General features: G+C 52.1%; 1 protein-coding gene across 1 annotated transcript in view; it reads left to right on the top strand.

Annotated features, from left to right (window-relative positions):
- LOC111158602 (La ribonucleoprotein domain family member 4B) overlaps positions 1-24,851 on the top strand; it is a 63,902-nt gene extending 39,051 nt beyond the window's left edge. Inside the window, exons 8-17 of the mRNA XM_022520738.1 lie at positions 2,750-2,860; positions 4,260-4,313; positions 4,397-4,606; positions 7,030-7,136; positions 7,650-7,901; positions 8,879-8,924; positions 17,359-17,523; positions 19,851-19,975; positions 20,070-20,178; positions 21,329-24,851. Coding sequence (XP_022376446.1) covers positions 2,750-2,860; positions 4,260-4,313; positions 4,397-4,606; positions 7,030-7,136; positions 7,650-7,901; positions 8,879-8,924; positions 17,359-17,523; positions 19,851-19,975; positions 20,070-20,178; positions 21,329-21,601 — 1,452 coding nt within the window. The 3' untranslated portion in view covers positions 21,602-24,851. The remainder of the gene's footprint in view (positions 1-2,749; positions 2,861-4,259; positions 4,314-4,396; positions 4,607-7,029; positions 7,137-7,649; positions 7,902-8,878; positions 8,925-17,358; positions 17,524-19,850; positions 19,976-20,069; positions 20,179-21,328) is intronic.
- The last annotated feature ends 2,699 nt before the right edge of the window (positions 24,852-27,550 follow it).

The raw sequence follows: 27,550 nt of genomic DNA, 5'->3' as shown, positions 1-27,550 counted from the left end.
GTCCCACATCGGGCTCCTTGCTCGACAGGGAACCTGCTTCTCCCTCTGCCTCTGCCTGCCATTCTGTCTGCCTGTGCTCGCTCTCTCCCTCTCTCTCTCTGACAAATAAATTAAAAAAAAAAAAAAGTGCCAACTTGGGCAATAATTTGAGGGAACCGCAGTATTTGATAGTGTCAGAGTCATGAAAAGTCTTCCACGGTTACTGCGTTGCTATAAAACTCCTCACTTGTCTGAAAGCGTAGACTGCAGTGCCTCTTGCAGCGACGAGCATTTCTGTCTATTTCTGCCCCAGAAATGATGAGGAGCCTTCATGTGAGGCTCCGACAGTGCCAGCTCTGGCCTGTTGACAGCACGGCCGCTGTCTGCTGCGGGGACTGTCCGCGACCCCGGGAGGTCCGTTCCGTCCGTCACAGGTGTTCCTGGGTCAGGCCTGAGGGACTCGTGCCGCCCGCGTGCTCAGCGCCGTCTCTGTGGAGCCGGTCTGCGTGTGTGTGTCTGAGGGACACGTCTCGGCGCGCTGTGATGGAGGTGCGCTTTGACAACCCTGGCCTAAGAAGTCTCGCCCGTCTCGAGTGCGGCCCTGTTCCAGCGAGTTTTACTTTTTGTTCAGCTAACCCCGTTTTCTAGTTCTGTGTTCTCTGTGAAGAAAAAGAAATTGGGAATGAATTTTTTATCCTCTTCTTTTTAAGGTTGTAAATATGGAGTGTCCCCTTACTTCTTTCTACCAGTCCAGAGTCTTTGTTAGCGCCCAGTGATCCCGCACACGGAGGTCCTCTGAGACACTTGTAAGGGCTAAAGCGGAGAAGAATTTTCTCTTTTGAGCCGCACACGTTGATCTTGGTGTATTTGTGTTACTCCAAACAGCACACCCTAGATCTGTTGTAAAATTGAGCCATGGAAGTGTTTTAGATTTTTGGTAAACTGAGGTTGAAACAGAAGGGAAGGGGGAGAGTGGGGCTGGCTGCAGGGGCGGTCGCGAGCGTACGGGGCGCAGAGTGCGGAGCCCTCAGCCCCGGCTGCGGAGTGCGCTTCCCGGTGCCGCGCAGCCCCGTGCCGGTCCGTGGTTGGAAAAGTCTTTAAATGGTAGTTCATTTGGTTGAGTAATAGACTTTCACAAAGTGGCCCTGATTCCCCGGGAATACTTTGCTCTGGAACCAACCGTGGTGTCCACGGTGCCGCCCCTGTGCTGTCCTGTCCCTGTGGGTGCGGCCCCGGTGTCTGCGCCTTTAGCGCTTTGGCTGTCGGCGGCCAGAGCGGGCGGCCCGTGGGCTGCCTGGACGGGCGTCCTGCTCTCCTGGGCCGCTCGGAGGTTCGCGGCCTTCTCGGCGGGGACTTGGGACCGTTCTGTGTGAGCCCTCAGTGACGGGACCGGGTTTGGATTCACACCTGCTGCTCCGTCTCTCCGTGCTGGTCCTCATTTCTTTTCTTCCTGCGCCTCCCGTTCGGCTTGGGTCACATTCGTTCTCTCTGTCTCCCTTTCTTGGCTTCTTGCTCTAACTCTTTCGTTTTCCCAGCCGGCACGTCGGTGGGTGCGTCCGGGATCGGTGGGGCTGTCCTCCGTGGACCGGCGGCTGCCCCTTCCCGGGCGTCTCCGCTCCCATGCCCAGCTGGTACGCGCTGCCGCCCGAACCACACTGTATTTTGTTACGTTTGCGTCAAACAAGCTCGTTTTCTTTCTGAGAGATTGAAAGTAAGAAAGATGTGTTTATCCAGCATTTGCCATTTATGGTGCTTTTTATGCGCACGTCCAGGTCCGCACTTGCTCTGGCCTCCTTTCTGCCCCTGTCATCCTTCGGTTCTTGGGCTGTGGCTCTCCTGGCAGGGAGGGTTTTCAGCTTTTGTGTGTTTGAGAAATTCTTTTCTTTTCTTTTTTATTCATTCTTTTTAAGAAAATCTGTATTTTGCCTTCATTTACGGAAGCCCTTTTCTCTGGGCGTAGAACTCGGGATTCTAGGTGTGTGTTCCTTTCCGGTGTCCGCAGCTGCTGTCCTGCGCTCTGGTGCGCGGCATTCCTCCTTGGCTCCTCTGCGTGTTAGCGCTGCTCCCTTTCTCCCAGTGCCGTGAGGTGTTAAGCTGTTTGGTGGTGATGTCCCTTGGTGCCGCTCGCACGTCTCTTGAACGGAAGTTTCCTGAGGGGTCATTTCTTCACTTTTTCTCTTCTCCTGTCTTTTTTTGTCAAAGTTCCTAACTAACTGCTAATCCTACAGACGGCATTTTTCATTCCAGAAGTTCTTTTTGGATCTTTCTTTCTTCTTCGGTGTCTCTTTTTAACATGCTCAGTCTTCACCTTTTTGAATATAGAATATATATCCCAGAACTGCTTTCGTATTCTTGCCCTTTTATTCTGTCGTCTGTATCATTTCTGGGTCTAATGTGATGGGTTTTTTTTTCTCCTTCAGGTCCCATTTTTCTGTTTCTTTGTGTGCCCAGTAGATTTTGAATGGATTCCAGGCATTTTGGATTTTACTTTATTGGGTACTAAGTGTTCGTGTATTGTTTCCTGGAACTGGTGTGGAGCTTCGTGTGAGGTTCCCTTCGACCCTCCAGGAGTGCTGTGAAGCGGAAGTAGGGCCCGTGACTCCAGAGCGGTGCCCTTCTGCGCGCTGCGCCCGAGCACCTGTGTGCTGGGGGTGTTCTCTGCACTGCCTGGTGGGGGAGACTCACCCCCCGTCCCTGGGCGTCGTTTCTACTTGGTAAGGACACATGTGGCATAGATGAGAATTAATTTCTCCCTCTCTCTTTCCTGTAGGAAGTAGAAGCACTATTTAAAGGAGACAATTTACCGAAATTTATAAACTGTGAATTTGCCTATAACGATAATTGGTTTATTACGTTTGAGACTGAAGCTGATGCACAGCAGGTAAGCCATCCCCCCCGCCCCCGTGGAGCTCAGTGTTACCCTGACCTCACAAGCCAGACGTGGGGGGCACTCAGTTGGGGCCTGGAGATTACTGCTGTGTGGTGGCCCTAAGTTTGACTATAAAGCACAGGGGAATCAAGTTATAGAGACTGAGTAGGCATGTTTGTGAAGACCATTCGTGTGGCAGTAGAGCATGTGACATTATTTCCCAAGGACATGTACGACAAGTAGCCCGTGAACATGACTTCTGTTCTTTCATCTGGGTGAGAGAAAGTTTTAATATTCGATAAATGTTCTGGGAAATTTGAACGTCATTTTAAGTTTCATGAGGCATCATTGTGCGTGTCAGAGAGTTGCAGAGGCCCTGGGGATGCTCTGTGAGGAGAGGGAAGGAGGGAAGACGCTCTCCCTGGCCTGAAAGAGGAATCTTAATTGGGGGAAACATTAGCATGCTTCAAGGAGTGCCAGTACAGTTGATCCCTGAGCGACAGGGGAGTTAGGGATGCTGACTCCATGCAGGGGGGACGCACATTGAACTCTGGACGCCTCACGTCTGAACCGCTCGTACTCCACTGCCAGCCCCCCCCCGCGGCCTTACTGATAGCAGTGACATTTGGCACGTGTTTTGTGTGTTATTTGTGTTGTGTACTGTGTTCTCGCAATAAAGTAAGCTAGAGGAGAGAGGAGACTGTGAAGAAAATCACGGGGAGGAGAAAGTCCGTTCATAGTCCTGTCCTGTGTGTGTCCGCCGAAGCCTGCCTTTAAGCGGACCCTCGCAGTTCCGACTCCGGTTGTTCGGGGGGAGCTGTGCGGTGGGAAGCGATGTGGGTGCTGCGATGGTCAGAAGAAACAGGCCTCTGAAGGACGGGCTTGACTGGGTTGGAGGGAAGGGGCATAAGAGGGGCCGGGCGGTGGGAGATGAGGGGAGTCCCGTTGGCGGAGCAGGCGCAAGGCCCCTCAGCAGCGCGGGGCGGGGGGCGGCCCGGGGCAGCACAGGCGGCGCAGAGCCTTCCCAGCTAAGGAGGGCGCTTAGGGGAGGCGTAGGAGCTGCATCGGTACCGCCATCAGAGTGTCTCCCTTTCTCCGACTGTGAATCTGCTTTCACATCAGGGTAACTGCTAGGGGCTCAGCATCCTGAGCCTGTGGTCGTGGGAGGCTTTGGTGGTGTGTGTTAGCACTGCTAGAATCGTACGTCATTCAGGAGAGTTTTTGTGAGAGGCTCCCTAGGTCTTAGAGGTTCTTCGAAGGAGTCTGTAACCCGAAGTGGATTAAGAATCAGTGTTTTGGGTCTTGTCTGTCATACCTTCACTGTACCGTTCCCGGTTCGAGGCGTTGGGCTGTCAGTTCATCTGACTTACGAGATTAACATGGTGGCGTTTTGGGTGATTTTTGCCCTCAGGCTTACAAGTATCTGCGAGAAGAAGTCAAAACTTTTCAAGGAAAACCAATTAAGGTAAGCGGGACCTTGGTTATACTTTGTTTGCTTGCAGACCAGTTCTCGGGCACGCTGACAGAAATCTCTCTGTTCCCACATAGGCACGGATAAAAGCAAAGGCAATAGCTATAAACACATTTTTGCCAAAGAATGGATTTAGACCTCTGGACATGAGCCTTTACGCGCAGCAGCGCTACACAGCCTCCTTTTACTTGCCTCCGGTCTACAGCCCCCAGCAGCAGTTCCCCCTGTACAGCCTGATCGCCCCCCAGACGTGGTCGGCGACACACAGCTATCTCGACCCCCCCCTGGTGAGTCCTGTCGTTACTTGGAGCTCGCGCGGCAGGAGGCTGTGGACGCTGCACTGGGTGCTCGGGAGGGATGTCGTTCTGGTAGCGAACCAGGGACGTAGATGGTTGGCCAGCATGAAACAGACCTGAGTTCTTCGGCGGATTTGAACTTAATCGGGAGGTCAGTATGCAGCTTCGTACCCGTAAAAAAGCGTTCGGAGGCTCTAATACTGATCTCGGCCCAGTCCCCCTGCCCTCCTGTGTGGCGGCACCTTCCTACGCTGTGTAATCCCCAGGAAAACACACAGCGTGGTCCGGGTTCTGGGAGGCCTGGGTTGCTCCTGAGCGCAGGGCGGGTTGCAGGGAGAAGTGCTTTTGAGGAGACAGAGGTAGGCATTCCGGTAATTCTAGCAGCCAAGGACAAGTGGAAGACCTGCGAGCTTTTTCCCTCACACCAGCCCTGGAGTTGACCGGCCTGTGAAGTGGGGCCAGTCGCTTTCCTCCAGGGGTGCTGCTGGCGAGAGTGGAGAGGTCAGAGAGGTCAGGTGGACCCTGCCTCGGCGCTGCTGCGCGCTTGGTGGAGTGTGGGGTGTGAGAAGCAGGACTTGTCTGCTCAGTCCCGGCCGTTGGCCTCCCGTCCGAGACAGTGTGGATGGACGGACAGATGGACAGGTGTGCCTGGGGCTGCAGGGCGGCTTTATTGGGCACCAGAGCGGGGCAGTGGAGTGTGCGGAAGGTCGTGGTCGGAAAGTAGGAGGCCAGTTGATGACTGAGGATGCGGCTGTGGCCTGAGTCAGGGCCCGTCGTGCGGCGCTCAGGTCAGGTGTGGGGCATGGGAGGCGCCTGCGAGCCAGGCCTGGCCGCGGCTCCCCTTACCACTCGCAGTGGGTGGAGGGCGTTGGCTGAAGGGAGAGCTGGAGAGGAGCGAGTCGCCTAGCGGGCATGGTGCCTGTTCCCTGCTGACTCGTGAAGACGTGTTCGTGAAGGGATGCGGCCTGGGGAGGACAGCGGTGCCCGTCAGACACGCGGTCATTGGCAAAGCGGGACTGAATACGGTGAAACCTCAAATTTGGAGGTTGCCAGGTGTCCCGTCCTCTTCCGCGGAGCTTACAGCAGGGTGCGAGGGAGGCGAGGCTACAGGAGAGGGTGCGGCGCGTGCCGAGGCGCTGGCAGCCGTGGCACCCTGGGGGGTCTCTGAACTGACCCAGAGGTGCAGGTGGGGAACTGGGAGACAAAGCTCTTCGGCTTTGTACTGTGCCCCGAGGCATGTGCTTTTGGCCCGTGGCTTACGGGATGCGAGGAGGGCAGACGGGGAAGGGTCAGGAGGGGTCCTGTCTGGCGCTGGCAGACCCGGAGGTCTAGAACCCCGCAGTGGCGGAGGCGGTTAGCAGACAGGTGCTGGCGGGAAGAGCCGCTTCTCTCTCTTCAGAGGGACTCCTCATAATGCGCCCCTTTTCTGAAATCTTTGTTGCTTTCTGTAAAAGTGTGCCGAGAGCCTTGTAGCTGATACATGATGAGGGAACCTTCCAGGGAGATGAAGTCCTCAAATTCCTTTGTGGGAGAATTTCTCCCAAGGAGGCTAGCCGCCGTGGTTGTGCAGTTTAGTTCCTCTTAAGTCTCTCCTCTGATTTCTCTAATTGCACCCATATCGGGCTGGAGTAGGGGCTCTGGGCACCTGGGGTCAGTTGTCTGCCCACTTAGGAGGGTTCCTGTGATCCTGGCTTGGGGGTGGGCGCCTGCGGCCTTGTGCTTGCTCGAAAGCGTGCTGTGTTATTTTGAGCAGATGTGAACATACGGTGCCTGTGAATTCTCTGCGAGTCCTATTAAATTACTGGGTCAGGAGCTAATTTATTTTTTAAACTCTTGAGCTCAGTCACGCAGATAGCAGAGTTGTGTATGTGAAAGTACATCCAGGAAGTGATTTGTTACGAGTGACCTTAGCGTAGTTTATAATCTCAGAATCGGGTTCTGGTGTGATTGATCCGTTTTTAAATCGTCTCACTCTGGCGGCTGTTCTCAAGCACGCTGTTGAGGTGGCTTACAAAGTTCCAGGTGTACCTTTCTGACCCAGAGTTTCCCCCGCTGCTTTTCCTTTTTCCTTTTCTTTTTAAAATCAACTTTGGGTCTTCCGCTGTCCTGAACATCCGGTTTCTGTCCCGCCTGCTCTTGGCTCTGGCTTCCGAGTAGGTGCCAGTGGCCTCCTCAGCAGGCTGCTGGGAGCTCACCCGATCGGCCCGGAGAAAGGTCTTGCCCCGGCCTGGCTCAGGAAATACTGGACGTTGGCAGTGATCTAACACCATGTTCTTTTCAGCCTGGGAATATTTTCGGTATAAAATTGAATAAAATGTCGAGAAACAGCCCAGATAAGCGGAAGGTCTCTGTGGTGTTCGCCAATTCCAGGTCTGTTTATGGCTTGTTGACTTGTTTGTTTTTAATGAATCTAGGTGACCCCGTTTCCAAATACTGGATTTATAAATGGGTTTACGTCTCCAACCTTCAAACCTGCAGCATCTCCTCTGACTTCCCTCAGACAGTACCCTCCACGAAGCAGGCAAGTTGCATGAGTGGTCGAAGGGCTGTGGTGTCCGGGGTTGGTGGTGGCGGGTCACTGCTGTGTGGTGTGCTCGAGGGCAGAGCAAGACAGATGGCCTTAAACCAGGTGGTCCTTCCCACGTGCACGAGTCCCTTTGACTTAGTGAAGAAACAGCCTTGGTGATCTGTCGGGATGTGTTTGACCGTGTGAATCACACTGCTTGAGGCACGGACTTACATTCCGTGGGATGAAGCCCTGAAACGTGTGCTGAGAGCCTGCAGGTTGTCTGCACCGCGTCTCTGTGGGTGTCTGCTTTTAACGTGGGCTTGGACGCCACTGAGCAGGACGTCGATACCTTGTCGATTCATGCTAGCAGACATGGTATGCGTGAGCTCTTTCTTCAGTAACATTTTTAAGATTTTTCTAAGTAGAGAGCGCATTTTAGCCGAGACATTCCTATATCAGTAATCCCATTTTAGGATGCCATGATGTCATTATAACTGAATGAGCATGCAAACCTTTTGTTTACAGGAATCCTAGTAAATCTCATCTTCGCCACACCATTCCCACCACAGAGAGAGGAGCTGGGCTATTAGAAAGCCCTTCGATATTTAACTTCACTGCTGATCGGCTAATTAATGGTGTTCGAAGCCCACAGACACGGCAGACAGGTCAGCCTAGAACACGGATACAGAACCCTCCGACCTACACCAAGAGGGAGGTTGGGTCTGGCCGAGTGGAGCAGAGCAGCGCGGAGTCGCCTCCTGGCTTAGGGAGAGGGAGGTGAGTCCTTCGAGCTGCTGTCAGACAGCTATGACCTGCCTTTCCTAATAAGTTCTTAATATTTACAAGTTCCATCAATTTAGGCATGTTTTATAAATGTTATTTTCAAATACATCACAGGCAAGGGCTCTCAGCTCGTTAGGCCATCTTGGGCAAGACTGCTTGTAGGTTTTCTGGAAAGGAAAGGAATTAGTCAAAATTACTTCTTTGAACTCCTTTCCAGCTCACACAGACAGCACCAGTGTATTCAGTAGGAATAACAAAGGGATAAGTAAATAAAAACAAAATTATGGAATAGAATTAGCCTGTGGGCTGTCAGGCCACAGAAGCCTGTCCAGGGCATGAGAGTGGCGTGTGGCCTCAGGGCCTGCCAGGACTTGGCCACTCCATCGGTGTTTGTTGCTTCAGTGTGGGACACGGTGCCGGTCCCAGACCTCTAGAGCCCTGTGCACACAGCTGGGAGCTGGCTGTCACAGGGGCCTGGGGCTTGGAAACCTTAGTGCCGGCCGGTGGCAGCGGACGGGGGCTGATGTGGTCATGTCAGGGCTGGGAGGGAGGGAGAGCACGCCAGGCTGCTTTGGCGTCTTTCCACTGTGACGATTAACCCAGTCCGTTTTCATTAGCAGTGGTTAACAGTTCACCTGTAGAGCTCATTGTCTGGTTTTATGTGTCTTGTCATGGCAGCTGAATGGACATTCAGGTATCTCTGTAACAAAAATTCTAAATGTCCACTAGGAAAATTCTCTCAGTAAATGTTTTTCTTACTCTTCTGCTTTTTTAAAATCTTGACATCACTTTTAGTCTTTTACTACAAAATTTTTGTTTTGGTTATACTTCCTAAGGTTGGGGTTTTACAATAAAAAGTCAACTGTAACAGATTACAAAGTAAGAAGGACTATGTGTGCACATACATGTGCTCAGTGAAAAACCTTTCAAGTGGGAAAAAGCTCACAGTGTTTTGCTTTCCTCTTCTCTAGGAAGAATTCCTTTGGCTACCGGAAGAAACGGGAGGAGAAGCTGACAGTGAGTGCATCCAGCCCTTGACACTATTATAAAACTTTTAAACCTAATTTGTACTAAACAGACGTGCGGTTTAACTGCGTGGTTGAAGGTTAGGACGTGTGGAGCTTTTCTTTTACCGTGATGAGCGTCAGGTGGTGACCGACTCGGTGGCCTGAAGGGGACAAGCTGGCAGTGTGTCTCTAGACATGCTGCTGGCCCCCGCGGCTGCAGAGTGTCGCTCCCTGGTGTCTCCATGTGCACGCGCTGTGCGGCAGGCACGGCTGACCACCCAGTAGGCACGCAGGGCAGTCTGTGCACACGTGGAGATGCATTCTCTGTCTGGGTAACCGTGTGGTGCGAGTGAAAGTAACTGAACTTAACGGTTCTTGACAAGCAGAGTGAACTTCTGTGTGGGAATTAGTTCATTGGTATGTTTCGTTCGGAACATTTAACGTGTATCCCTACACAGAAAGCATTACTGCCGGGGCTCCTGGGGGACTCAGTGGGTTAAGTGTCTGCCTCCAGCTCAGGTCATGATTTCCAGGTCCTGGGATCGAGTCCTGTATCGGGCTCCCTGCTCGGTGGGGAGTCTGCTTCTCCCTCTCCTCCTGCTTTTGCCTCTTTCTGTCTCTTAAAAAAAGAGCAAGAAAGCAAGAAAGCATTACTGCCTTCTGTTGTAACTTACGTTCGGAATAAACGCAGAAATAAAGGGTGGCTCGTGTGGGTGCTGAGTACCTGGGGCACGGCCGCATTCGCTGGGGTTCTGTACGACTTGCTCCCGTGGCTGTGGCTTCTGCCCAGCTCTGGTGTGTGGGGGGAGCCGCTGTGTGTCCACACGTGGGAGGAAGGATACAGACATCAACACTTGGAGGACTGCAGAGACTGAGTGAATTCTTGGTCCGGCCCCCTGAGCCAGCGGGTATGTGCACTCCCATAGTAAAAGATCTGTTTTCTCTGCCTTGAACTCAGAAAGTACGAATCAGTAGTTAGTAAAACACCCAGAATTCTACCTTGTTGGTTAGTTTAGTCTGGTTTTGGTGAACCCTTTGGTATGGTCATTTTTATTGGCTGATTATAGTTGGAATTAATTCCTGTAACGTTTGGACTGGCAAGGCTAGCATCAGAGTAGGTCGTCAGTTAATAGTTACCTTAAATAAATTATTCTCCTTGGTTACTAAATTACATTTAGAGGTGACATTTCTTCCCATTGCCATCTCTGCTACATTTTGTGTTCCTGACTCCCAGTGGTCGGGCCACGTGGAAGGCCAGGCATGTGATGCAGGCGCGTTTCTTAAGGGGAGTGCATTTGTGGTTGCGTCGGGACAGTTTCTGGAACTTAGAAACGGGTAATAGTGTGTGCTCGCTTGGCCCAGCCAGGCTGTGGGACGAGGGCCACCGTTCGTACCTCACCTCAAGCCGTGCAAATCCTAAGAACTCTTGAACACTGCACTCAAGACAAGCCCTCACCGGTGGGCGCTGCTGCGTGGCAGTTCTGCGCCTCGGCCGTTGTCGCCTGCCCCTCTTGTTGCCCAGGCCTCGGGGTCTAGTCAACTTTTCTGAAGTTTGAATGCTTGGAAATGCGGTCTTCTGAAAACCTGGGTTCCCCTCAGAAAATGCAAATGTTGCAAGCCCCTGAGAAGTACTTTGAGACCACAGGTCTGGGTCTCACTCAGAGCCTTGCCGAGTCACCGAGGTTCCTGAAGCGTGGAGGGGCCGAGTGATCGTAAGTGCGGGCCTGCTTCTGAGGGCACGTCGCCCCCCGGAACGAGCTGAACTTCAGCTACCTGCACCGTGACAAAGGTGAGAAACAGGGACGCCGGAAAGACACGGTGCGGTTGATATTTTTAATTTCTTACCGCGTTGTATTGGTTTATTGTTAAAAATGTTCAGTTGCACTTAGTCGACCCAGTGTCGCTTCAGCGTGCGGCATGGTGATTCAGGACTGCCACGCGTCACCAGGGCTCGTCACAGCAGGTGCGCACCTTCCTCCCCGTCACCTGTGTCCCCCATCCCCGCCCCTCTCCCCTCTGGCGACCAGCAGTGAGTGTGTGCTCTACAGTGAAGAGTCTGTGCCTTGGTTTCTCTCTTCCCCTTGCTCATCTCCTCTTTCTTCAGTTCTGCATGTGTGTGAGACCATGTAGTACTTGCTATCTTTGACTTACTTCACTTAGCATAATACCCTCTAGTTCCATTCATGTCATTGCAAATGACAAGATTTTGTTCTTCTTGATGGCTGACTAATATTCCATTGTTACACACACACACACACACACACACACGAGTTTGGCTGTTGTAAATAGCGCTGCTGTAAACATTGGGGTGCATGCATCCCTTTGAATTAGTGTTTCTGTTTTCTTTGGGTAAATACCTAGTGTAATTGCTGGGTCAGAGGGTAGCTCTATTTTTATTTTTTTGAGGAATCTCCATACTGTTTCCCAGAGTGGCTGCACCAATTTGCGTTCCCACCAGCAGTACACGAGGTTCCCCTTTCTCCGCACCCTTGTCCACACCTTCATTTTCTGACTTGTTAATTTTAGCCATTCTGACCACTGTGACGTTTTATCTCATTGTGGTTTTGATTTGCATTTCCTTGATGATGGGTGATGTGGAGCATCTTTTCACGTGTCTGTTCACCATCTGGATATCTCTGGAGAAATGTCTGTTCCTGTCTTCTGCCTGTCTTTTAATAGGAGTATTAATTTGGGGGTGTTGAGTTGTAGAAGTTCTTATAATTTTGGACACTAACCCTTTATTAGTACCTCACTTGCATGTCACTTCTCCCATTCTGAAAGTTGCCCTGCTGTTGGGTTGACTGTGTTTCCTGCGCTGTGCAGAAAGTTTGTATCTTGATGAAGTCCCACGAGTTCATTTTTGCCTTTGTTTCCCTTGCCTCTGGAGACTTAACCAAGAAAGAAGTTGCTACTGCCACGGTCAGAGAAATTACTGCCTGTATTCTCCTTAGGATTTTTATGGTTTCAGGTGTCACATTGAGGTCTTTGAATTTATTTCTGTGTGTGGTAAGAAAATGGTCCAGTTTCAGTCTTCTGCATGTGGCTGTCCAATTTCCCCAGCACCATCTGTTGAAGAGACTGTCTTGTTTCCATTGGACATTCTTTCCTGTTTTGTCGACGATTAGTTGACCGTAGAGTTGAGGGTCCATTTCTGGGCTCTCTATTCTGTTCTGCTGATCTATGCGTCTGTTTCTGCGCCAGAACCACACTGTCTTTATGACCGCAGCTTGGTAATACAGCTTGAAGTCCGGAATTGTGAAGCTTCCAGCCTTTTTTTTTTTTCTTTTTCAAGATTGCTTTGCCTATTTGAGGTCTTGTGTGATTCCGTTCAAATTTTGGGATCATTTGTTCTAGCTCTGTGAAAAATGCTGTTGGTATTTTGGTATTCAACGTGCAGACTGCTTTAGGTCTTACAGACATTTTCACAACATCTGTTCTTTCAGTCCATGAACATGGAACGCCTTTCCGTTTCCTCATGTCGTCTTCGGTTTCTCTCATCAGTGTTTCACAGTTTGCAGAGTGTGCACGTCTTTCTCCTGTTTGGTCAGGCTTCTTCCCAGTACCTGTTTTTGGTGCAGTATTGAATGGGATTGATTCTTGCATTTCTCTTTGTGCTGCTTCAGGTTTGGTGTATAGGTAAACATCTATACATGGATTTTGTAACCTGTGACTTTACTGAATTTGTTTATCAGTTCTAACAGTTTTTTGGTGGATTCTTTGCAGTTTAAGGTGTGGGCCATTGTCTGAAAATAATGGACGTTTTGACTTCTTCCTTGCCGATTTGGATGACCTTCATTCCATCCTTCCTTAAGATTTGATTTAATTATGAGAGAGACAGAGACAGTGAGAGAGTGCAGGTGGCGTGGAGAAAGAGGGAGCCTGACGGGGGGCTCGACCCCAGGACCCTGGGATCATGACCGGAGCCGAAGGCAGACACTTAACCGACTGAGCCACTCAGGCACCCCTGGATTGGTGTCCCCAATCCAGTTCTCTCTGTTGTCTGACTGCTGAGGCCAGGACTTCCAGTGCTGTCATATGTAACAGTGGTGAGAGCAGACATCCTTCTTGTGTTGCTGACCGTACAGGAAAGGCTCTCGCTTCTTCCCCATTGAAGACGCTGTGGGTTTTTCGTAGATGGCCTTTATTATCTACCGAGGTATTTTCCCTCGTACCTACTTTATTGGGGGGTTTTTATCGTGATTGGATGTTGTGCTTTGTCTGCCTCTACGGAAATGATCATGTGGTTTTTTATTTGTAAGCATTTTATTTATTTGACAAAGAGACAGCGATAGAGGGAACACAAGCAGGGTCAGTGGGAAAGGGAGAAGCAGGCTTCCTGTGGAGCAGGGAGCCTGATGCGGGGCTTGATCCCAGGACCCTGGGATCATGACCTGAGCCGAAAGCAGAGGCCTAACCACTGAGCCACCCAGGCGCCCGCTCATAGGGTTTTTATCCTTTCTTTCATTAATGTGGTAAATCATGTTGATTGATTTGTGAATATTGAACCATGCTTGAAGACAGGAATAAATTCCACTTGATTGTAGTGAATGATTTTTTAATGTGTTGTTGGATTTTGTTTGCTAGTTTTTTATTGAGAATTTTTGCATCGATGTTCATCAGGGATAAATATGCCTGAACTTCTCTTTTTTTTAGTGGAGTCTTTATCTGATTTTAGAATTAGGATAATGCTGGTAGAATTCCCCCGGGAAGCCATTTGGCCCTGGACTTTTGTTTTTTTGGGAGTTTTTGGATTACTTATTCAATTTCTTTGCTGGTTATTTGTCTGTTTAAATTTTCTGCTTTTTCTTGTTTCAGTTTTGGTAGATTGTATGTTTCTAGGAACTTATCTATGTCTTCCAAGTTGCCCATTTTTTTGGCATGTAATTTTTTTATAATATCCTCTTATTATTGCTTGTATTTCTGTGGTGTTGGCTGTTATTTCTCCTCTCTCATTTGTGATTTTATTTATTTAGGGCCCTTTCTCTTTTCTTTTTGGTAAGTCTGGCCAGGGGTTTATCAGTTTTATTCGTTTTTTCAAAGAACCAGCTTCTGGTTTCATTGATCTGTTCTGTTGTTTTCTTTAGTTTCTGTATCACTTTTTTCTGCTCTAATCTTTATTATTTCCTTCCTTCTGTTGGTTTAGGCTTTGTTGTTCTTTTTCTACCTCTTTTATTTGTAAGATTGTTTATTTGAGATTTTTCTTGCTTCTTGACATAGGCCTGTGCTATATACGTTGCTCCTAGAACAGCTTGTGCTGCGTTCCAAAGGTTTTGGAGCTTTGTGTTTTCATTGTCATTTGTTTCCCTTTTTTTTTTTTTAATTTCTTATTTGATTTCCTGATTGACCCGTTCATTCATTGTTTAGTAGCCTGTTGTTTAACCTTCAAATATTTGTGGTCTTTCCAGATTTTTTCTTGTGGTTGACTTCAAGTTTCATAGCCTTATAGTCTGAAAAGATGCATGGTATGATCTCAGTCTTTTTTGTAGTTGTTGAGGCCTGCTTTGTGACCTAATATGTGGTCTGTTCTAGAGAATGTCCCGTGTGCACTTGAAAATAATGTGTATTCTGCTGTGTTAGAATGAAATGTTCTAAATATATCTGTTAAGTCCATCTGCTCCATTGTGTCATTCCAAGCCATTGTGTCCTTGTGGCTTTGCTGCTTATATGATCTGTCCATTGCTGTGAGTGGGGTGTGGAAGTCCCCTACTCTTATTTGGGTTATCACCAATATGTTTATGTTTGTTATGAATAGGTTTATGTATTTGGGTGCTCCCGTGTTGGGTGCATAAATACAATTTTTAGGTCTTTTTTGTTGGATTGTCCCCTTTTCTATGATCTAGTGCCCTTCCTGTCCTCTTGTTACAGTCTTTGGTTTATAATCTAGACTGTCTGTTGTAAGTCTTGCTACTCTGGTTTTCTTTGACAGCCTTGTACTTGGATAAATGGTTCTCCACCCCCTCACTTTCAATCTGGAGGTGTCTTTGGGTCGAAAATGAGTCATAGGCAGCACATAGATGGATCTTTTTTTTTTTTTTTTTAATCTGTTTTGAGGCTTTGTGTCTTTTGATTGGAGCATTTAGTCCATTTACGTACAGAGTGATTGTTGATAGATCTATATTTAGTGCCATTTTATTACTGATTTCATTGTTTCTGGAGATTTTCTCTGATCATTTTCTCTGATCATCAAAGGTCTTTGGTCTTTCTTTTCCCCTCAAAGATTTCTTGCAGGGCTGGTTTAGTGGTCATGAACTTCTTTAGGTTTTGTTGGTCTGGGAAACCCTTTGTCTCTCCTATTCTGAATGACAGCCTTGCTGGATCCACTGTTCTTGGATGCAGATTTTTCCCATTCAGCAGCACATTGACTATATGATGCCACTCCCTTGTGCTTTGCCAGGTTTCTGTTGCAGAATCTCCAGCTAACTTTATGGGTCTTCCTTTTTAAGTTAATGATTTGTGTTGGTGCTTTTAAGATGTTTTCTTTATCACTATTTTTTGCAAGTTTAATTTACAGTATGTCTTGGTGTTGGCCTGCTTTTATTGATTTTGATGGGAGTTCTTTTTTTTTCTTCTGGATCCCAGCATAGGGAAGTTTTCAGTTGTTACTTCCTCAAATAAACTTTCTGCCCCTCTTTCTTCTTCTGGGACTCCTGTTCATAAGAATGTTACTATGTTTGATAGGGTCACTGAGTTCCCTGAGTCTGTTCTTGTGTTCCTTATGTTCCATAATGCTTGCTTTCTTCTGTTCAACTTCATTACTTTCCATTACTTCATCCTCTAGGTCACTAATTTGTTCCTGTTTCCTCCAGCCTGCGGTTCATTGCATCAAGCCTGTTCCTATCTTATTTATTGTGCTCATCACCTCTGATCTATTGTTTTTTTGTGTGTTTTTGCTCTTTTATCTCTGGGGTAAGGGTCTCCCTGATGTCTTCTTTTCTCTAAGCTCAGTGGGCATCCTTACGATCATTACTTTAAGTTCTCTGTCAAGCATATTACTTACATCTTTTTTGCTTAGATCTCTGGCTGTGGTCTTACCTTATTCTGTGGTTTGGGATGAATTCCCCTAAGACACAGTGGGATTTTTTGTCAGCGTGGATCCCTTTTCATTCTTTAACCTGCGGTCTCTTGAGTTCTAACAGACTTTCTCCAGATTCTGCCCTTGTAGGGAATCATCTTCCTGTTGGTGTAAGTTGCCGGGCAGTGTTGGTCCTTTGAAGCTACCTGAGCCCCATGAAAGCCTTGTTTCCAGTCAGAGTAGCCTGCACCTCACCCAGATAACTGTTCCCCGCTGTCCCTTATCTTCTCCAAGGAACTAGATGCTCACAGTATGACTTTAACTTGTTAAAGCAACTTGCTCTGATAGTTTTTCAATAAAAATACATCCCTTGCTTCGGGATCTTGGGTTTATAAATTACTCTTGGATATGTTTGTGAAGAAAACTCAAGAAATCTGATAAAAATCTGTCATCAAATACCATGTTTTTACATAGTGATTTTAAAGTATAAAGTGTTTAAATAAATAAGGTTTCAGGTGACTGAAGTCCCTTCCCCCATTCTTAAACTATTTTTTTTAAAAGAATTTATTTATTTGACAGAGATCACAGGTACACAGAGAGGCAGGCAGAGAGGGTGGAGGGAAGCTGGATCCCCACCTAGCAGAGAGCCTGATGCGGGCCTCCATCCCAGGACCCTGGGATCATGACCTGAGCCGAAGGCAGAGGCTTTAACCCACTGAGCCACCCAGGCACCCCTTAAACTATTTTTTAAAAGATTTTATTTATTTATTTGAGAGAGTGAGAGAGCAAGCCAGCAGGAGAGGGGAGGAGGGGCAGAGGGAGAGGGAGAAGCAGACTCCCCACTGAGCAGAGGGCCAGATGGGGGAATTGATCCCAGGACCGTGGGATCGTGACCTGAGGTGAAGGCAGATGCTTGAGTGAGTGAGCCACCCAGGCCCCCTTTTAAAACTGTTTTTTAATGGAAATCTTTGTAAAGTTTCTTACATAAGTTTCAGAGCAGAGTGGCATTTTTTGTTTCTTTCTTTCACTGTCTCCTCTGTAAGTCAGGTGACAGGCTCTCCGGTAATAGCAGTCCTTGTCTGGAGATGCACACGGTCAGTGGCCATACTCGGGCTGCTGTGGTGTTCAGCCGGTGGGGTTGAATTTGCCTCCCTCACTAGTCCCTCCACTGTCCGTGTGCTGTGCTCTGCTCTGCCGCATGCTCGTGTGTCTGTGGCCGGCTGTGGGCCGGGAACTGGATGGTCTCGGCATCCCGGAGAGGTAGCTCTGCACAGCCGGCGGCAGCCTCAAATGACTAAGTGCCGTGGTGGGAGACCTCTGTTGTTCCCAGACGGGCGGAAGCCGGAACGCATCGCTCGCCGCGCTCTTGGGCCCCGGGGCGCAGTGCCGGACAGTCTGCACTCCTGCAGCATGACCGTGTTTTCTCTTTCAGAGGAGTCAAACTCAGTCTCCAACGCCACCAAAGCCCCCGTCCCCGAGCTTCGAATTAGGACTGTCCAACTTCCCTCCGTTGCCTGGGGCAGCAGGCCACCTGAAGACAGAGGACCTGTTTGAAAACCGGCTGTCTAGCTTGTTACTAGGGTCCTCGAAAGAAAGGGTAAGCTCCGGACCGCGGTGTCTGCCTGGTGCTGAGTCGGCGCCGGGTGCTCTGCCACACGCTTCCTACAGGCAGTGCTGGCGTGTGCGGGAGCTCCAGGGAAGGGGGTGAGCCAGAGGCTACGTGGGTGTGCAGTGGCCGGGTCAGACTGGAACCTGTGACTAGACCTCCTCTGTTCATCCCCTTACTGCCCACCAGGGTCAGGTGTAAACCGGTGTCACGTGCCATACAGATGCTCCCTGTCCCCACGAGGCTCAGATTGCGCTTCTGTTGTTATTCAGGACCTGCCTTTATTTTACAAGTCCACAAAATAAAACAGAAATCTGAGTTGCAACAGAAGTGGTAGACTTTTTAGTGACGCACGCCACAGCAAGGGGCCTGGAGACGTCCTTCTGTAATTCTGCTTGGCGGCTTTGGTCAGTTCTGCGACCACACTAGTTGCTCTCCCTCTTCTGTAAGCACCTGGTGAGCTATGTGAGCCAGAGACTGAGAGTCTGCGGTGCTCCTTCTGGCTTCAGCAGTCCCAAGGGACGGAGGGTCTGTGCAGCTGCTGGGAGTGATGCGCGGCGCCTGGGTGAGCTCTCGCCGGGGCAGAGGTGTGGGGCACCTAGCAGGTTGCCACAGTAACATGCATCCTTGTGTGAGATCTCTGCCTGGCTCAGTCACAGTCCCCTCCTGCGCCCTGATGGAAGGCCTCTGGATTGGGGCAGGCGCCGCCTCGCAGCTGCACCGGCCCGTGTAGACGTAGGGGGCCACACAGAAACCCTGCGCTACCAGCTCTGGTAACCAGAGGCTCGGGGTACCAGGGGCTCGGGGAGGGGTTCATCAAGCCCCGTGTCCAGTCCCCGTCATGCTGCCATGTGCTTACTGCTCTGGTCCTTAACCTTGGAGGGGGCGTGGACTCCAGGAGTCTGTGCTGACAGTACCCAGCACATGCTGCCCTTGGCATGTCTTGTGCGTTATTTTAAGTCTTGCACCTTCAGACCGTAGTCTCTAGGTTACAGCTGCCTTCTCCATCGATGTCCGAGTGCGAGCGCTGCAGGGACCTTGACTTGCAGCGTTCCCCCTGGCCTTAACTCCCCTTGGTGGCGGGAACGGGGAGACAACAGGCTGGCCTCCACCTGCTTCAAAAGCAGGAACTGCAGTGGTTTATACTTCGAGTCTCCGTGTAATTTTTTTTTTTTTTTTTTTTTTTTAAAAAGAAAGAAGGGCCACTTTAAACAGGTCTGAGCTGGATCCCACGGCCAGGGAGTCCCAGCTTCTCCCCGAAGCCCCTCCAGCAGCTTTTTCCGTTGCCTCGGCTCTTGGTGTGGGAGGCGGCTGGAAGGGGCTTGGCAGCTCGCCCCCAGGGGGAGCGGGTTGTGCACCAGCTGCCGTCTGCCCTGCAGCGTAGCGAAGCCCCTGGAGTCGATGAGCCTTTACAGAAAGGAGGCGTTTTCTGCTCCCGCAGCTGGACTTGTGAAGAGTCTGGTGCTTTGGTAGGGCCCGGTGCCGGGGGCAGAGGGCACAGACGGTGCCATCCCGCCCGCCTTGCTCCCTCCAGGTGTTCTCCGCTCAGTCCGCCTCTGAACCTTTGGTCTCCTTGGAAAGTAGAATTGGAAGACAGCGTTCTCTGTGCTTGTGCGGAGTTGCAGTGACACCGGCACGAGGCACGAGGAGCACCGCCCTGGTGCACTGCCTGGAGCAAGTGCCGCGGGTGCTGCTCACGGCTGTGTCTCACGGCCAAGGACAGGTTCATGTCCATGTTCCCAGCCTCTGTTTCCACAGCTGTGGAACTGGGGGTTCATACACCTGCTTCCGGGGTGGGAACTGTCCGTGCCTGCCCACCTTGAGGCACCCAAATTGATTTGTCTGTATTGAAGGGTCCATCTTTCGGGCTTTGGTTACAAGGAGCTGTGCGGAATTCGGTCGGGAGCTCCACGTGTAACAGAGACTTGAAGACTCCTCATGTGCCAGGCCGTGCTGGGCACTGGGGTGTCAGGAATAAGATGCCTTTGATACTTACTCCGTGCAGAAAACCAGCTTACGGGCGATGCGAGGGGAGCCCAGAGGGGAGCCCAAGTTGCGGAAGTGGTGAGGGGTCCGTGGGCCGTGGGGGGGCGCTCTGGACAGGCAGGGCTCTCTTTCCTCACGCTGCTAGTTGACAGTGTTTTCCAGCTGCCCCGCTTGTTCTAGGCCATGCTTTGACCCCGGTGCCCTCCACCGGCGGCAGGTGGGAAGGTTTGTCATTCAGACTGGGTCCTTTGTTCGTGTGTCTGATTCACGGGGACAGAAGTCTCAGGGCTGCGTCTCTACCCAAAGTAAACCGTCCTCCTCCTGGTTTTCAGAGCCTAAATGCGGATGCAGGCACGAGCACGCTTCCCGCGGTGACCCCCAGAGAGCCCTTGGTGCCCGCTCCCTGCGCCGCATCTGCAGCCTATGGGCGCTCCCCCTCCCCCGTCCGGCTGCCGGAGTAAGTACTGCCTTCTGCTGCCCTCGGCGCCGTCGGACTGCTCTCACCTGTCGCGGGTGAGCGTGAGAGTCACGCCTGTGGTGGCGTTTTACAGGGATCCCAAGATGGCGGAGAAGCAGAGAGAAGCCTCGAGTGTGGACAGACTTCCTTCCGCCCTAACTACGACGGCCAGTAAATCGGTGCAGGTGAACGGCGCTGCTACGGTACGTGTCCAGCCGCCCCAGCGGGGAGGGGCTCGGTGTTCCTTTTCTGTGTCCGCTGCTTCTCAGTGACCTGCGGCCTGCTGGGTTTTCACCTGTGTCGGTGCCGTGCTTTCTGCACGGAATACCTTGGGTACGGGTACGGCTGCCGACCCCCACCGAGGGCGCGGTTGTTGCTCGTTGCTGCCACCCTGGGGGCTGCTGCTTTCACTGTTGGTTGAGTGAGGTCGTCTTTCGAAGTGTCACGACTACAGCCCCATGTTTTCCGTCGATTCTCATCACTCGGGCAAGTCTCCTCCCAAGGGATGTCGAGAAGGAGCCGCGCCCCCCCCCCCCCCCGCCCACCTGTTCTCCCCGTCGGGCGGCTCCATGCTGGCCACAGGCCTCCCCTCCAGCTCCTCTGACTGCCTCCTCCCCCTTGGTGCGCCCGGCCTTTCTGTTCTGGTTTGGGGTACTTTTGCCATTAGATTTGGGAGGGAAACCCCAGCTATAAGGTCGCATCTCGGAAGGAGACGTTTATAGATTACAGTTGCTTTTAAGTGAGTGCGTGGCTTATGCAGGTGAGACCGTCTTCAGTTTCTTCTCTGTTACTTGGCTTTCAAGCTTCCACTTACCTGAAAAATTAACTTTTTAAAAAGTGTTTAACTCTGTCTTCACCTTTCCTGAATCCACACCACCAGCCTCTGGTTTGAATTGGGCACAAACATTATTTGAATCTCCTTGGTCCGCGATGGGCAGCATGGTTTTCGGGGCCTCCAGGAGGCCCATGCTGTGCAGAGTGACGGTGTTTGCAAGGACTTGTGGGCAGGGAAAGTAGATGCTGCTTCTGGCTCTTTCCAGGGGCACCTTTTCTCACACCTTTTAGGCTTCCGTGTGACTCGGGAGGGCACAGAGGTCGGCACTGTGTATCTCAGGACTGTTTCTGGTTTTACCCATTTTTATAAGATGTTCCTAGAGTGTCTCGGAGAGAACCATGTGCTGCAGGGGAAACCAAACCTGTTGAAATTCATGAACTTTTACAAGTGATAGCACTTCCGGGTGTGGAATTGAGCACCTGCTGAAAGCTTGGTTCACTAAGCAGAAGTGAACTTACTCTCGCACATGTGGAGGTGTCCTTCCGTGTACGTAACCCCAGTGTTGTGTCTGTTCCCAGGAACTGCGAAAACCCAGCTACGCGGAGATTTGTCAGAGGACGAGTAGAGAGCCTCCGTCTTCCCCGTTGCAGCCGCCGAAAGAACAGAAGCCCAACGCCGTCAGCTGCGGGAAGGAAGAAAAGAAGCTCGCCGAGAGAGAGCCCCCCACTCCCAAGTCCAACCCGGGACCACCCAAAGACCAGAGGAGGCCGCCAGGCCGCCGGCCCTCGCCCCCAGCCGCCGGGAAGCGTCCACACAGAGAACAGAGCACCCCTCCCAAGTCCCCTCAGTGAGCGCCGAGGTCTGGGAGGGCTTTGAGGAGCCAGGGTCGCCACAACTAAGCACTGCCCCCCTCGGGGCCGAGAATGAGCCGCTGGTTAGGGGCTTGCAGCGTAGACGAGGCCGGTGAGGTGCCTGCGAGTGGTTTTTCTTCCATGAGTCAGACCCCCTCTTGAAAAAAATCTATTTTTCAGGATTTAATTAATATAAACCTTATTTTAGGTTGGTGCTTAACTGGAGGTGATGCATAAGTCTGATTTTTTTCAGGATAGAAAATGCATTTATCCCAACAAATTGATATTTTTATTAAGCCTCCATGTGGCTGTGAATGCATGCTATATATAGTGAGTTTTTCTAAATTAAGCGGAACTATGCTACTTCTTTTTTTAAAATAACTGGTTAGCAAGTGCATTCCTCTGCGATGTCCAGACCAGTGCGCGGGCTGAGGACAGCTGGGATGGAGGTTGGAGGTGACATGGTCCGTGTGGCCTGGAGAAGAGATGGGGTCAGGTCGCGCCCTCGCTGGCACAGGAGTTGTGCTTCATTCAGAACCTTAGCAAGTGACGCTAGTGTTTTTGTTTTTGTTTTTGTTTTTTAAAAGAAGTATAGCCCGTTTTGGATCTACTGGGCGGGACGCACCCAAGAGAGCCCTGAAACCTTGAGTTTTGATGTGCTGCAAGCCAGTAACCAGCCGCTCACTCCTGGCTCGCACGGCTGTTGTGGCAGACAGAGTCAGAGCACATTGTGAATAGGACTGAAATGAAAACATAAACCTGGTTGCCACTGACGTGTCCCCGCGAAAATGTACCCTGACGTTGTCTTGCTCCTGGGAGCTGCGGGGAGGGCGTGGGTGCCACCGTGGCTCCCGCGTCTGCCCCACGTTAGCCGGCTCCGTGGGCGCCTTCCCGGACCTCCGCGGCGGCACACAGTGGAATGTTCCTTAAGTCGTGAGAGAGTGGTGTCTGCAGTGCCCTTGGTGGCGAGGCTCGCCGTTCCTCCGAGACGAGGGTCTCAGCGACCCCTCTGGAAGGGCTGCTCTGAACACCACGCATGCACTCACGCTAGCAGTTCATAATAAAGTTAAATATAAATTATTTTGTTTTAAAATGCCTAAATTTTTTCTTGAAGTATTCTAAGCAGCAGACATTAAAACATTTCCTGCTAAATGTAACCATACAGTTTATTCCACAAAAAGTTATTTAACAAGACTGAGGGTTCTTTTTAAAACATTATTTCCATCCAATATTTAAAGACTTGAATTTTATTTAAACTTGAAAATGACTTTGCCTTAACTTTTGTATAAGACAGCTTAGAGTTGGTGGAGACTGGCCCCTGGGTTGGCGCGAGTGGGTCACGAGCCGCTCGGTTTGGTGGGGCTGCCGCCGCGGGTGTCGCTGAGCGCACGCTCTGTAGCACAGGGCCTGGCAGTGGCGTCCGTAGTCGACCCGAAGATCTTCAACAGTTGACCTTTTTCAGATGGTTGGGAAATCCTGTAAATGCGGATGGTCAATGCTGTATTACATATGTGCACCTGGGAGTGTGTGCTTTGCTTGTACAGTTGTAAATAATCAGAACATATTAAAAAGGTACCCTACAGAGAAAAATCTGATAAAAATTATTGATATATTATAAATGTTGCTATTGAGCTGGATGTAGATAAACTAAATGTTGTGGTTTGAATATTATTTTAATTTGTTGAGGTGTTTTTCTTTTTCCCTGATGCTGGTGTGTTGGTCTGATTCTGCCTCTTTGCTGCTGCAGAAGGGAAATGGAAAGTCCTAGCAAAGCCTTCCGACGTTTTCATGCTCTTCTCACAAGTCTGTAAATATGTACTAATCATAGCTAATGTGAAAGCAGAATGTAGGAAGCAGAAACTGGCAGGAGCTTCAGGAGACCATAAAAGATAATCTGCTTAAAATCAGAACTAGCACGGTTCGCCCTGCCGGAGGGGCGCACGCCCCGGTGCGCAGGACCGTCTCCTCAGAGAAGCCGCCAGGACTCAAGTGTCCGGAGCACACCATGCTAGCGTAAGAGGAACGTGGGGGTTTCTTTTTTTGTAGGCGAGGGATTGCTGACTTAAGAAATCAGGAATTAATTGACCTCTGACGCCCCAACTCCTACGGGTGCTGTAAGGAGAGCTGGAAAGGCGAGGCCCAGGACGTCCTGCCTGCGGTGGTCTTTGCCGGCAGAGGGAGCGGACGCGGTCTGCCTCCGTCACCCCCGTCCGCAGACCCAGTGGAGCTGAGACTGCTAGCGCCAGCTGTAGCCGTCCCCCGTAGGCAGGGTGAAGGTGGCCAGTAGTGACAGCAACGGGGCCCGGGCAGGCCCGGGGGCAGCTGGTGCGCGGGAGCGGCGTGGCCTGGCGGTCCGGCCCCGCGCTGCTGCCCCGCGGCCCGCCGGTGGCATCCAGGCTTGCGGCTCGCCCTGCGGGGGTTTTATAGCGCCCTTTCGAGTGAAGCCAAGATGACCCGCCAAGTAGCTCCGTCTCCTGTGCGGACAGCAGCTCTCGGAGAGCACCGTGAGACCTTCCACTCACGGAAGGGGAGCCCGCGCCAGGAGGCTGGGGCCGCGGCTGGTAGGCGGTGGCTCTGGCGCAGCGGCCAGCAGGCGGAGTCTTTTGTCCGTTTGTAGACGCGGAAGTCTTTCCCGCAGCGCCTCAGGGCGGGGAGTCAGACGCAGCAGTCACAAATGACGCGCGGCCTGTGAAATCGTGTGAGGACACCTGCGATGTGGAAGTAGAGGGATGAGAATCTCGCCCCATTTCACCAGACATGAATTTCCGTAGAGTAGTTGCTTTTTAAGAGTTGGTGTCCCCATGTTCTGGTCTGGCCCGCCTGTCCCCGCATCACTGATTGTCACCAGCGGGCGGCAGTAGACGCTTCCGGTGGCTGAGTTCGCCAGGGTCACGCAGTTGACGTTCACAGGCCGGTTCCGCTTGTGACGAGCCGCGGGTGAGGAGGGTGCGTGTCTGCGCCTGCCGCCAGCGGGCCGCAGTCCTGGGCCCGTGCGCTTGGTGGCCTGTCCCCTGCAGCGCGGCAGACAATCCAAGCCGGAAGTGGGGCCAGCAGCCGCCAGGCCATGGAGCGGGACGTAATCCGGAAGCTTTCTGGAGGGCCTTTGTTTTTGTTCTACTTTTCATTAAGACTGGAATCAAGCTTACGTGTAAACTATCGATAATTTAAGTTTCCTTTTGTGTCATTCAGTGTAAAACTGTCTAATTTGGAAAAAAATGTAGGTTATGAAAAATAAAGATTTAGGCACTGTTCAGTTTTTCTTTTGATTTTTTTTTAATTAAAAATTCCTTCAAGAATACATCTTTTTAACAAATAATTCTCGTCTCTTCCCGTCAGTGTATGTGAGAATGGAATGTGGTTGCCTCCCAGCTGGTGTTGGACTGCCGCCGCTTCTCGCACACCCCGAGCGGGAGCGGCCGCGGCGTGAGGGGCCCCGGGCGGCGTGGCGGGCTGAGGCGTTCCGGGGAGCCCTGCGCGGGGTCCGGGTTTGGCCACGGAGTGGTCAAACAAAGACCCCGTGTTGGGGTCTTACATCGCTTGCGTGAAACGGCCCATCTCTTGTGCGGTGTTCCCACAGAGGCCCTTGGAGAGGGGCTCTCGTGGTGTTCGGGTCACACGGAGCCTCGGATACAAGGTAGCCGACTCTCCCCCGAACACTCGCGACGCCCGTGCCCAGGGCCGCGGGCGGGTGCTCGGCCCGGACGTGGCGGAGTTGGGGCGCGCACGGGTGGCTGCTTACATGGCGCTGGACTGCTCGCCCTCGTCCGAGCGGCTTCCTTTCCCTGTTTCCTCCGGCGGGGTTGTGTCTCGCACTGACGCGCTGTTCTGCTCTGTTCCGCGGCTGACGGTTAGTGTGTTACGGACACTGCCCTCGGCCCCCGCCGGCTGTCTTGTCGCACTTACAGTTTCTGATTATCACGGAGTAAAATGTGTCATTCTTCTCCTGTGGTCCTAGCGTCTTGGTCTTGTTTCTGAAGTATTTTCCTACTCTGTGGGCGTAAGATAACGTGTGCACGTGCGTGTGCGTCCGTTCAGTCCACCTGGGACCGCCGGCCTGTGCGTGCGCGTGTGGTCTGGGTCACGGCCGAATTCTGCTTGGGCCATACGGAGACTCGCTTTTCTCTGTGTCACTCGGTTCTTCTCCGTGATGTGTGTTGCCACCCTTGGTGCCTGCAGAGTCCCCACAGACGTGTGCGTGTTGTCTGGGTGCCCCGTTCTTTACTGTCCATAGCTCGGTCTCTGCCGACACCGTAGGCTTCCGCTCAGCTCTCGTCCCGCGTTACTAGGAGTTTCTTTCACGGAGCTCCCCGCAGCTGTCATTCAGTGTGCGCCACGAAGGCAGGGACTGAGCCCATCCCAGTCGCCTCTGTATCCCCTGTTCGGAGTACACTGTCTGCCGCGTGGTTGGGCTCAGTAAATGTCTGTCAAGCTGACGAGATACTGAGTACGTGTTCTTTTTAGCACAGCACGGGCCTAGAAAATCCGAAAACTGGGCTGATGCTTTGCTGTTTCCAGGCGACCGTCCAAAACTCAGTGGCTTGACGTGACAGTCACACGTCAGGATTGGCTGATGAAGGCTCGGTGTGGTGGCTCTGCTGACCCCGGCCCCACTTGTCACAGACGTGTGGGGAGACAGACGTGTGGGGAGACACACGCCTCACTACTGTGCGCTCCTCCTCTGGGCCCGCAGGCCAGCCGAAGCCCGTGTTCTGATGGCCACGGGAGGGTGCAGGAGCCGTACCGGGCGTGTCGGCGTCCCTCCCCCAAGAAGGTGGAACTGTGGCATTCCGCTCCGTGGTCCACCCACAGCTGTCACCGACATTGAAATCCTGGGTTTTTCTGAACCTTGGAACCGAAGCGGTGGTTGAAGCACCACCGGCAGACGGCCTCGCGCTGCAGGGTGCGACGGGCAGGGAGCCCCGTTGGAGCTCAGGGCGCAGACTGGCGTGTCTGGGATTCCCTTTGACGCTCTGTTCTGGCCACCCTGCGGAGGCGGGTGGGAGGTAAGGTGGGAAGTCAGAACGACGGGACTTGCAGCAGCACCTCCCCACTCGGGTCTGCGTGTCCGTGGAACCAGAAACACCACAGAGCGCTGCTAACACATCGGGTGCCCACCAGAAGCCCGGGCTTGTGCTCCCGTGCCGGGAGGCTGGATGGGCGGCGTGGCCTGCTCTGAGCTGCAGCGGGCAAGTGGGCCACCAGGCAAGGGGCTCCGCTGCACTGGCAGGGCCCAGGGTGGCATTACCGGAGGAGCCCACTGGGGGAGGAACGGCTCTCCGTGGCAGGCACTGGTGATGGCGTGTGCAAGCCACAAGGTGGCGCTGCAGCCATCAACGCGTGACCCCGGTGGGACAGCCAGTGCCTGGGTTCGCTCCAGCCCAGGCTGTCCTTTGAGCCGAGGTTGCCCCTTGTGTTGCTGAAACTCATGACCTGTTCAGGAATGGTTGTGGACCCATGGGCTCTGTCAGAACACACGTGTGTGCAAGGGCCCTCTGGAACACGGAGAAGCAAAGCAGGTGCGCTCCGGGGGCGGCCGGTGGTCCCGCAGACGGGACGCGTGCTCAGGACACTCACAGGGCCCGTACCAGAGGGCCCTTCTGAACGGCTGCGGTGGCGAGGCCCCGACGACTGTGGTCGCACGAGTCTGGGATCTATGGAAGGAAGGAAGAGCTGGCCGTGCCTGGCCTGGCCCCCATGGCCTGCGAGGCGTTCGGCACAGAAAGGTTGGCCGGCGGTGTCTGAATGTGGGAATAGGTGGGAGAGGTGGGAACAGGCAGGTGGCCGCCTGTCAGGGCCGAAACCCCACCCAGTCTGCACCCAGCCCTCAGAATCAGCCCTTTTGTTGTCGTGACCCGGGAGCGGTCCCTGCTGCCACAGCAGGGCCGGGAGTGCCAGAGGTGAGAGCCGGCCCCGGGCCTTGCTGCAGGGGGCCAGCTCGGCTCCCAGCCA

Source organism: Enhydra lutris, unplaced genomic scaffold (genome assembly GCF_002288905.1).
Source record: "Enhydra lutris kenyoni isolate GAN:26980312 unplaced genomic scaffold, ASM228890v2 scaffoldscaffold61, whole genome shotgun sequence".
Classification (NCBI taxonomy): domain Eukaryota; kingdom Metazoa; phylum Chordata; class Mammalia; order Carnivora; family Mustelidae; genus Enhydra; species Enhydra lutris.
This window is presented reverse-complemented; position numbering and strand designations above follow the sequence as displayed.